This window comes from Pan paniscus, chromosome 1 (assembly GCF_029289425.2).
Source record: "Pan paniscus chromosome 1, NHGRI_mPanPan1-v2.0_pri, whole genome shotgun sequence".
Classification (NCBI taxonomy): domain Eukaryota; kingdom Metazoa; phylum Chordata; class Mammalia; order Primates; family Hominidae; genus Pan; species Pan paniscus.
Window position 1 is genome coordinate 226,889,802 of NC_073249.2, and position 10,121 is coordinate 226,899,922.

General features: G+C 64.8%; 2 protein-coding genes across 3 annotated transcripts; both read right to left on the bottom strand.

The window, feature by feature from the left end:
- Positions 1–409: 409 nt before the first annotated feature.
- Positions 410–3,652, bottom strand: TAS1R3 (taste 1 receptor member 3). Its single transcript, XM_003809488.6, has 6 exons — positions 3,338–3,652; positions 2,936–3,236; positions 2,068–2,850; positions 1,750–1,953; positions 1,495–1,615; positions 410–1,368 (listed from the first exon to the last, which is right to left on the bottom strand). Exons 1-6 carry the CDS (start codon positions 3,526–3,528, stop codon positions 410–412), a joined length of 2,559 nt encoding a protein of 852 aa, XP_003809536.4. The 5' UTR covers positions 3,529–3,652.
- Positions 3,653–6,036: 2,384 nt separating this feature from the next.
- On the bottom strand, positions 6,037–10,116 carry CPTP (ceramide-1-phosphate transfer protein). 2 transcript variants are annotated; one of them, XM_003809493.5, is made up of 3 exons: positions 9,818–10,116; positions 7,892–8,088; positions 6,037–7,683 (listed from the first exon to the last, which is right to left on the bottom strand). In XM_003809493.5, the coding sequence occupies exons 2-3, from the start codon at positions 8,011–8,013 to the stop codon at positions 7,161–7,163; spliced, it is 645 nt and encodes a 214-aa protein (XP_003809541.3). In that variant the 5' UTR covers positions 8,014–8,088; positions 9,818–10,116; the 3' UTR covers positions 6,037–7,160. The 2 variants fall into 2 exon arrangements, with proteins under 2 accessions (XP_003809541.3, XP_054955560.2); XM_055099585.2 differs by lacking the exon at positions 9,818–10,116 and adding an exon at positions 9,325–9,694.
- Between the last annotated feature and the right edge of the window lie 5 nt (positions 10,117–10,121).

Sequence of the window (10,121 nt, forward strand, 5' to 3'; positions counted from 1 at the left end):
GTGCAGGGTGGGGGCCCTGGTGGGACATGGTCAGGTCGGCAGGGCCTGATTTGGGCTTCCAGCCATCTGGCCGGGGCCTCCCTGCGTCCTTTTCCGGAGCTCACGGTGTGGGTTGCGGGGACCCTGGGAGCCCTCCGGGCCTCTTTCCAGAACAGTGGGTCTGGGTTACCTGGGCAGGCCTGGTCTGGGCACAGAGGGACAGGGACACAGCTTGGCTCTGGGGCCCAGATGGTCACAGGGGTGTCCACGTGCTGCAGGCCTAGGGCTCACTGTGGGGTCAGAGTCAGGAGACAACCTGGGGTCAGAATCTAGAGCGGGAGGGTCTCTGTAGGGAGACACGGGTCATTGCTGGCTTGGGGGGGATCGCAGCTAAGTCTGGGTTCACCGGGGCCAAGATCACAGGGTTGGGTCACTCATGTTTCCCCTGATTTCCTGTGTCCCCGTCATTCCGGCCTTGGGCATCCCCAGGGCCCCCTCCCAGGAAGAACTCAGGGGTGTTGAGCCCTGGCTGCCACATGAGCAGGTAACACCTGGGCAGGTGGAAGGCAGCCAGGATGCCCAGGACACAGAGCAGAAGGGCGCCCATCTGCACGGCGGGCCTGAGGACCACCTGCACGTTGGCCAGGAGGGGCACAAAGGAGACCCAGGTGATGAAGTAGGCCAGCATGGCAAAGGTGAGGCCACGGGCACGGTTGTAGCGGCCCGGCTGGCTCCGCACCAGGAAAGTGCCCAGGAAGCAGAGAAAGGCCAGCGTGGCATTGGTGGCGTGCGCTAGGCCGAAGCTGACCCAGGAGCGTGTGCGGCAGTGCACCAGCGCCTCCGTGGGCAGCATGTGCCAGTCCGTCACCACCTCCGGCGGGAAGGCCACCAGGTACCAGGTGCACAGTGCGACCTCCACCAGCATGGCCAGCAGCACCACCAGCCAGGCCCAGGGCCCCCGCAGGCAGCCACTCAGCCGGTCTGCCCAGCTCAGAGGCAGTTCTGACTCCACGAAGATCTCGGCCGCCTGCAGGAAGAGTGTGCTCAGGCAGCCCGTGAGCGGGAGGTGGGACAAGGGCTGCTGGGCCAGGCATCGGGCAGGGCTGGGCTGGCCAGGGAACAGGAGGACGCTAAGGCAGACCAGGCCCAGGCACACCAGGCCAAAGCAGGCCAGGGGCCCGCCCGAGGCCTGAACCAGTGGGCTGTCCCGATGGTGAATGAACAGCCCCAAAGCAGCCAGCACAAGGCCCAGCGCCAGGCTCAGCAGCAGGAGCAGCAGCAGCACAGCCGGCTCGCCCCACACCAGGAACCGAGACCTGCGGCGGAAGCAGCGTGTGCTTCGCTCCGGGGACCACTCATCCTGGCCACAAAAGGTGCAGGCGATGTCGTCTGTGAGAGAGGAGAAGGGCGCTGGGTGCTCGTCTTGTCCCCTGTGGGCTCTGGTCTCAGAGCCAGGACTTGGCAGGACCCTCCCCTGCTGTGTTCCCACCCCTGCCTGCCGGGAAGGCGGCTCACCTGGGTTTTGCCGGTAGCTGCCCGCCTCGCAGTCCACACAGTCGTAGCAGCAGGAGTGGAACCCCTTGACCCGGCGCACCTGGCCCTCCTGGCACTGCCGCGAGCACCGGGACACGGGCTTCTGCGCACAGGCCTGGGGTCTGGCTCTGCTCGGCTGGGCACGCCCACGGGAGACTGGAACGGCCCCCACCCCCAGGCTGCGCCCTGCCGCGGGGGCTGCCGCGGGCACGCCTGGCACACCCACCCTCACCTCACCTGGTTGTCAGACGTGTGCCAGTGGATCTTCAGGCGCTCTGTCCTGAGGCTGCCGTTGAACCTGCCCACGTCGTGGAGCCTGGGCACTGAGCCCTGCCACACCCACAGCTTCAGGTCGTACTCCATGTCCACGTTTCCGCTGCTGTCGAACCGCATCATCAGCCCGCCCGCGTGGAAGGTCAGGTTGTACATGTTCTCCAGGAGCTGCGGGCGGGGGACGGGGCTGAGCCGCCAGCCACCTCCAGCTCAGGCGTGGTGGCCATGCCTGGTGGCCTGGGCACGTGCAGAGGACAGCACACCCCCATCTCCCGGGCTCACCTGCCAGGGCTTCACGGGGTCCTGCGCGGGGCAGCCTGAGGCGTTGCACTGAAGAGTGTTGTGCAGGGCCTGGGCCACGCTATACACAGCCGCGTAGACAGAGAACGTCTGGTGGTGGTTTAGCCCTGCACTCACGTTCTGCAGCGTGATGCAGTCACACTGAGGGCAGCGCCGGCCCACCACGTCCTCCTCCAGACCCTGCTCCCTCTCGCCCAGGGAGGAGCAGAAGGCCGGGTCGGCGGCCAGGGCCAGGTGCGTCTTCACGTACTGGGGGAACTCGTGCAGCTGGGCACCCCTCTGGAGGAAGCCAAGCACCGTGCCCATCTGGGCCATGCCGGGCAGCCCCATGACCAGGTCAGAGGTCAGCCAGGCCTCGCTGGCCACCCACACCTTGGGCGAGAGCCTGCTGCTGATGCTGTAGTTGAAGAGGGCGTGGGCGGCGTGCACGGAGGCAAACAGCAGCACCACCTGCACGCTGCTCTGGTTCACCTGGTGCAGGACGTCCTGCACCTTCCCCAGCCGCGAGTCATCGGCACGGGGCAGCGGCACCAGGCCCTCGTGCGCGATGCAGATGCCGCGTGCCGCGGCCAGGGCCGAGAAGATGCTCAGGCCCTGCCGGCCGTACTCGTCATCGCTGCCCAGGGCGGCCACCCAGTTCCAGCCGAACTCCTGCAGCAGCTCCGCGGCGGCCGTCAGCTGCACACGGTCGCTGGGCACGGTGCGGAAGAAGGAGGGGAAGGTCTCCCGGGCGCTCAGCAGCTCCATGCTAGCACCGTAGCTGACCTGCAAGGGCCAAGAGGCATCTCCTGACACAGGGGCTCCCACGGGCAGGGCTGGGTGGGGGTGGGTGATGGTGGGGGGCGCCCACCTGGGGCATGAGGAAGAAGCTGAAGAACTTGCCGGTGACCATGGCGAGCTCTGACGAGTGGGGCCCGATGACAGCCAGCACACGGGGCTGGTACTGCGTGTAGTTGCAGTAGGCGGCGATGTCGCGGCTGCCTGCCTTGGCCAGGAACACGAGGCTGGGCTTCATGGCCACCACAGGCTCCGAGCACGTATCAAAGAGGTCGTAGCCCAGGCGCAGCCCGGGCAGCAGATCCGACTTGTTGTTGATCTCCTCCACGGCCATTTTCATGGCCAGTGCCCAGAGCAGGCCGTTTGAGGAGAACCTGGGGCCACACAGAACCGCAGGTGGCCACCTCGGCCCTGGCTCAGGAGCACCCCAGACCTGGTCACCCTGACCCCGACCCAGGCCGTCCCACCTCTGTACCTGGTGCACACAGGGCTGCTGGGCCGTGTCCGGCTGCGGAGGCCAGCCTCCTCAGCCTCGCCCAGGGGGAACAGCCCCCCCAGCACGTAGTCCCCCTTCATCCTAAGTTGCTGTGACAGGCACAATGGGGCCCCCGTCCCAGGGTGCAGGAGAGCCCAGAGGCTGAGGCCCAGGACAGCAGGTCCCAGCATGGCAGAGGCAACTTCCAACAGGCACGGCAGGTGGCTGCCCCGACTGGGGCCTCACATGGAGTGAGCCCGGGGCGGGGAGCGGGCAGAGGATTTGTTTAGCAAAACCCTTGCCATCCTCACTTGCCACACCCTGGGGCCCCAGTGGTGTCCTCGCTTCCTGGGCCTGAAAGTTTGTGCGCGTCAGACTCTGCCTGAGGCCACTGCCAGGCTCTATGGCCAGCGTTGACCGGCAGGCAGGCTCTGCTCAGTCGCTGGCCGTGGCCTTGTTCCCTGCCTGTGGCTGAGCCCCTCGCCACCCCCTGATTCCTGGAGTTGCCCGGCAGGCTGTGGAGAGGAGAGGGGGCAAAGGGGCCTCCAGGGCTCTGAGGTCTCAGCTGCGTGGGAGGGATGCAGAGACACCCAGCCCTGGGACTTTTCATAAGCACAGAAATGCCTCCTACCCAGCCCTGGGAGCTTCTGGCTCCCACTCAAGGCTGTGCTGGCCGGAGCCGGGGGCAGCAGGGATGGGCCCCCTAGGCCTGCAGACCAGTTAGGCCAGTGGGCAGCCGGCCAGCCAGGCCTCCACCCTGCAGCTGGGGAGGGCCCTGGGGTGGTGGTGGTGCCCTCCCAGTCTGCTTGGGAGCAGAGTTCCTTGAGGGTCTCAGCCCTTCTTCTGCCAGAGTCTGATGCCTGGAAGCTGTAGGAACCGCATGGCCAGCTGTCCTCACGCTGCTGATCCCCGTCTGGGCCACTCCTGCGTGGCAGGCACACAGGTGGCTCCTGCTGGGGGTAGAGTTTGTTTGCCAGGGGGGCACGCAAACAAGGGAGGAAGGGCCACAGGCAAATGAGCGGCCGCTGGAGCAGCACCAGGTGTGCAGGGCCGGGACTCCTCTGCCTCTGCGTTGCTTTGGGGGTGCCCTCGGGGACACACCAGACTCCAGGCGCAGGCCCTCCCAGGGGAACTGGGGGGCACTCAGCTTCAGCTAGGGCCTGGCAGACCTAGCAGATACCAGGTGGTGTGCCCTGGCTGGTGCCTCTTCCCCATGGTGCTGTGAGGAGGACCCGTGAGGCACACACATGACCACCGCACATGCATATGGCACACACTGAGCACATGTGAATATGGCGCACATGCGAACCTGGCACACGAGCACAGGAATGCGGCACACACAAACGGCACATGTGCACGGTACACGCGAATGGCACACGTATGTCACACATGCATGGGACACGCACACAGCACACGCAAGGAACACATGCATGGCATGCAAATGGCACATGCACGCCACACGTGCACAGCATACATGCAAATGGCACACGTGTACGGTGCACACAAACAGCACATGCGCATGGTACAAATGGCACACGCACGGAAAGTGCATGGCACGCGCATGGCACACAAAACGGCACATGCAAACGGCACACACACGGCACACAATACACACGGAAACGGCACATACACAAATGCCACACATGCATGGCACGCAAGCAAACGACGTGTGGCACACGCGCATCGCACGCAAATGGCACGTGCATGACACAAATGGCACACATGCAAACAGCACACGGCACACACGCAAAGCACCTGGCACGCACATGCGCACAGCATACACTCACAGCACACACACGGCATACACAAATGGCACACATGCACGTGGCACACGCTTGCGGCCAACACGCAGCACATACGCGCATGGCACATACACGAAAACAGCACACGCTCACGGCCAACACGCATGGCACATGCAACTGGCACCCGCACATGGCACAGATGGCACACATGCACATGGTACATGCAAACAGCACATGCAAACGGCACACGGCACACGTGCACAGCACACACAAATGGCATACATGCACACAGCATTGCAAACAGCACGCACACGTGTGGCACACGCAAATGGCACACTCGCACTTGGGACACGCAAACGGCACAAGCATGGCACTTGTACAGAAGACAACACCCGGAGGGAGCCCTGCCCTGGGGCCCACGCAGACCCAGGCAGTTCTCCCGGCCCATACTGCAGTCGGCAGCCTTTGCTGGCACCATATGCAGCTCCCACAGACCCTGAGGTGGGGGTGACATCCAGGAAGACTCTGCTGAATTGCATCCCCTTTCTGTCCAGGCCACTGTTGTGGCTGGGAGTGGCCCCCACCTCCACGCACACATCCCACGCAGGCCTCTCCTCTTTTGCATGGAGAGGTGGATGTCTGCCCTCCCAACCATGTCTTCCCAACCCAACCTCTTGGTTCTGGGTGATTCTGTGTCTCTGTTGTCTCACCTGTACAACAGGCATAGTGATGGGACCTCTCTGGGAGAATGGGCACACAGCAGCCCTGCCCCCAAGGCTGGCCTTTTCTCAGGGTGTTTGTTGAGCCCTGGGGCTAACACAGCCCCCTGAGCCTGGCAGTGGGGCCTCAGCTCCCTTGGAGTTAGGTGCACCCACCTCAGCTGTGTCCCTGGGGTGAGGGCCCTCCCCACCCTCACTGGGTGCCCCTGTGTCCCCCTGCAGGAAATCAGGCACCCAGTGCACCCCAGCGTCTCCCTCCTGGGAGGCTGTGTGATTTATTAACGTTGGAAGACACCACATAGGTTGCACTCTGGAAGCTCGCATGTCTGCTGGGCCGTGGGGGCCGTCCCTCTGCCACCCCGAGGTGCTGGGGTCCACTGTGAAGAGGCAGTGGCCAGGCCCCAGGCACTGGATGGTGGCTGGGCTGGTTGTGGCTGTCTGGTAGCCTTTGGCTGGGCCACAGGGTCCAGACCCTCCTGTTCCATGCCCCGTGGGTCTCCTGGGCACTGTGGGGAGGGGGCATCAAGGGGCAGGGGGAGAAGGGACACAGCATTTCACTGGGTGTAGCAGAGTCCCAGCTCCTGGGGGCCTCGGGCCGTGCTGTGCAGACCCACGGCCGCTGCGGGAGGCGGCCTGCTGCGTCCCTCGGGGAACTGGTGCTGTGCAGGGGCTACGGAGGAGGCTGTCCCAAGGGCGGGGACTTCCTGGGCCCTTCTGTGAGGAGCCTTGGTCTCAGCTTCCGGCTGTCCTGCCCCCAGTCTGCCTGGCACGCTGAGGGGCAAACAAGGCAGGAGAGGCGGGGAGAGCCCCACAGTGCCCAGACTGCTGTTGAGGGTTTCTGCCAGCCAGGGCATGGAGGGCACTGAGTCCCCTGGGCTCAAGGCTGCCCACCTGGGCAGACACGGGGTCCCAGGCACGGGCCTGAGATGAGGACACATCGGCTGGCAGAAAGGAGAAAGGATGGAGCCTCCACACCCCGGGACCTGTGACTTCATCCTGGTTCGCAGATCCACCCCACAGGCTAGGGGGTGGCGACCTTTCGGGCTCTTGCGGGCCCGGCCCCCACTGCCTGCTCTGCTCTGCACCGCACCCTGGCGAGGCCTGGCTGCGCACGCGTGTAACAGGCCGAGGGGGAGCCGTGGCCGAGGCGTCTCGTTCCGGACCGAGAGGGTGGGCCTCTTCTGGGCTGGTCGCCACCTTCTCTGTCACAGTCTGTGGTTCCTAACCAGCTCAGCTCACAGGGGCGACAGAGGATCTCCTGTTCCCGCAGCGCCCAGAAGGCTCTGCCATGGGACTCACGGCCCTGGCCACCGCAGCCCAGATCTGCAGCAGGAAAGCCGGTGCGGCCCTGGCTTCCCGCCCCTAGGGCAGGTCCAGCAGGGAGTGCTCGGCGTAGAGCTTCTGGGAGACGTTGTAGACACGCTGGATGAAGGGGAGGGCCTCGCCTAGCATCTGCACGGCCTGCTCCGGGGGCCCCACGTTCATGGCCTCCAGGAAGACCTCGCGTGTGGGCAGCGTGCAGAAGGCCACGGTGACGGCGCGGCGCACGACCCAGGGGTGGTAGGCGGCCAGCGAGGCGTTGTAGGAGTCGGCGCAGAGTGCGGAGGTGCGTGCGTCCTCGGGGCTGGTGCGCAGGCCCTCCAGGAACAGCTGCAGCCAGTGCAGGGCGCGGTGCAGGCGCAGCACCGTCCGGCAGCCAGACTCGGGGTGGTGGGAGCGGCGCTCCAGGTCCACCAGCCGGTTGCTCAGCTCGTGGGCCACCATGGCCTGCAGGCTGCGGTAGTGCTCGCTCTGCGGGCCGCCCCTGAGGCGCTCCATGATCCGCAGCTTGGAGACCACGTCCTTGGAGATGAATGAGAAGATGGTGCCCAGGCTGTTCAGAAACCTGTGGAAGGGAGCGGGGCTCGAGTCCTCGCCCAGGCCTGGGGGAGCCCGCCTGGGGTGCAGGGGACACTGCCCAGCCTGCGGGGGCTCACACCCATCTGGAAACGGGCAGCAAAGCTGGTGGGGACAGGCAGTCGGGAGGCAGATGACACATATGGGACTCGGGCCAGGGGAGCGCCCACCTCGGGAGGCAGCCCTGGCGCACGCACCTGACCAGGCCCTTCCAGCTGGCGATGTAGGGGTCCAGCAAGACCTCTTCCTTCTCATCGAGACACTGCTTGAAACTGACCAGGACGACTTTCAGATTGAAACCTGTCTCCGAGTCATCCATTTTTTGATAGGAACGGAAATACAGTAGGGCTGGGGGGCTGTGTCGCTGGGGTCAGCTTGCTCTGTGGCTCATTTTCTGTGTGTGGAGGGGAACAAAATAGCTGCGATCCCATTGCCGCTCACTGAACACTCATGCCCCTCATGGAGCTTCCTCCCAGGAGCTGCCTGGCTCTGCTCCCAGCCAAGCCGCAGGCTCTCAGGCACACCACCCTGACCCACCCTTCATCAGGATTGCGCATTCAGGGACCTTGGCACAGCCCCTCCTGTGGATCAGGCCACTGGCTCCGTGTCAGTCCCTGACCCCGAGAGTGGCCCCCTCTGGCTTTATCAGACCACTAGGCCCCGCTGTCTGCAGCAGGTGTCTCTGCTGGTGCTTTCTTGTTTTTGTTTCTCTCTCTAGATGCTGTATCTGTTTTTACCAGCTGGAGAAATACTAAGCCCCTGCCGAGAGCCAAGCACCGTCCTAGGCATCTGGGTGCATGGGGAGTGCGAGCAGACATCTGGGGTGGGGTCAGATGACAACAAAGACAGGAAGTTCTGACGTCCTAGACAAGAAAACAGACACAGCAAAAAGCAGAGACAGGTGGGGCCGGGGGTGGGGGGACGCTGCCGGGCAGGGTGCCCCATCTTCCTCACTGCTACATCCCCAAAAGCAGAAAAGAGGCTATAGGGCTGGCACTTGCTGGATGGATGGACACGTGTTTTCACTCCTGTTGCTGAAACTCCATGTCCCACACAGATGGGTTTTACCACTCAGAAGATTGCCACGAGGCCCTTGTACTAGCCCTAGGGAGCCTTCCACGAGTGGCCCAGGCCCTGCTTTGGATTCTGCTGGCATTCACATAGTCACTCCACAGATCCACAGACATCCAGGCACCCATGCTTTGTGTGAGTGTTGCCAAGCACCCTTGCCCTGTCTCCCTGGATGCCCCACGGGCCCGCACCTGCTCTGGGGAACCTGAGAGTCAGCTGCATTCCACCTCGACCAGGAAGAGGGCCTGGGGGTTCCTAGGCCGGTTGGTGCTGGGAGCCCTGTCCTGGCCTCCCTGGCTGCAGGGACTCCAGCGATGGGGGAGGGGGAAGGGCACCCAGCCGTGGTGAGAGCTCCTGACCAGGAGCAGGTGGGCAGGTTGCTCAGCGCCCTAGGACTGGGCCCTTCATCACTAGGGATCATGGGCTGCAAGCCCTGCCCAGCCCGTGGCCCAGGCTGCTGGAGCACTGGTGCCTGGAGGGTGCAGAAGCCTGGCGTTGCAGGCCCCACAGGTTGGGTTGCATGCTTGGCACCAGGCGGAGGCCCCAGATGTGAGCTCACCGGGCTTCAGGTGTGGGGGATGGCTGCTCCTGGGCCTCAGAAAGATGCAGTCCCATAGACTTCCAGCACGCCCCTCCCCTCCTCGGGCCTTAATTTTGTCCACTGAGAAGATGGTCTCTGAGGCTCTGGGGTTTCCTTCTTGGTCACCAGATATTCTGCGGGCCTTGCCTTCCTGCCCAGATTCGAGCCAGTGGCAAACAGAAGCTGCCAGGAGCCTCTCAGAGCTGTGGCTGGTGGCTCGGGAATAACAGGAAGGGCAGTGGCTGTGCAGGAGGCAGGCAGCTTGCCAGCCCAGGAAGGTGACCCAGGACACCTCCAGGCCTTTCCCAGGGCAGCCCAACGGCCCAAGGTCAGGGCCGGGCGCGAGGGCGGCCTGAGCACACAGCCCGGTGGCTGACAGCAGGCTGGGGGGCCAGCAGGAGACGGGGCCCCACGGCGCCCCAGGCCTTGTGGGTGGGACCAGACCCTGTCGAGCGAGCGCTACGAGTCTCACCTGGGAAGGGGGCTTCAGATGGCACCGGACTGGATGGGCACCGGTTCGGGTCCCTGCTCCACCGAGAGGCCCAGGAAGGGGCGGAGGCCCGGGGTGGTGTTGGGGAGGGGCCGATCTGAGCCACGGCTCCGTCCTGCGCGGGAGCCGGGTCCTCGGCCGCCCGCCCGCTCCGGCCCTCTAGGACGACGTCCCCTCCCGCTCCCGGCCCCTCGGCGACTTCCGGACCGTGCGGGTTGGGTTGGGCAGGTGCGGCCGCCGAGTCCGAGCCGCTCACCTGGGCCGTAGCCGCCGTCCGGGCCCCGTC

What these genes read in the sequence shown, in the direction of transcription:
- TAS1R3 (XM_003809488.6), bottom strand. Translation starts at nt 3,528, where the DNA reads ATGCTGGGACCTGCTGTCCTGGGCCTCAGCCTCTGGGCTCTCCTGCAC. An exon ending in AGCAGCCCTGTGTGCACCAG is followed by an intron (nt 3,237 to 3,337) that starts GTACAGAGGTGG and finishes GTGTGGCCCCAG; the next exon opens with GTTCTCCTCAAACGGCCTGC. An exon ending in CAGCTACCGGCAAAACCCAG is followed by an intron (nt 1,369 to 1,494) that starts GTGAGCCGCCTT and finishes CCTCTCTCACAG; the next exon opens with ACGACATCGCCTGCACCTTT.
- CPTP (XM_003809493.5), bottom strand. Translation starts at nt 8,013, where the DNA reads ATGGATGACTCGGAGACAGGTTTCAATCTGAAAGTCGTCCTGGTCAGT. An exon ending in AGCTGGAAGGGCCTGGTCAG is followed by an intron (nt 7,684 to 7,891) that starts GTGCGTGCGCCA and finishes TCCCTTCCACAG; the next exon opens with GTTTCTGAACAGCCTGGGCA.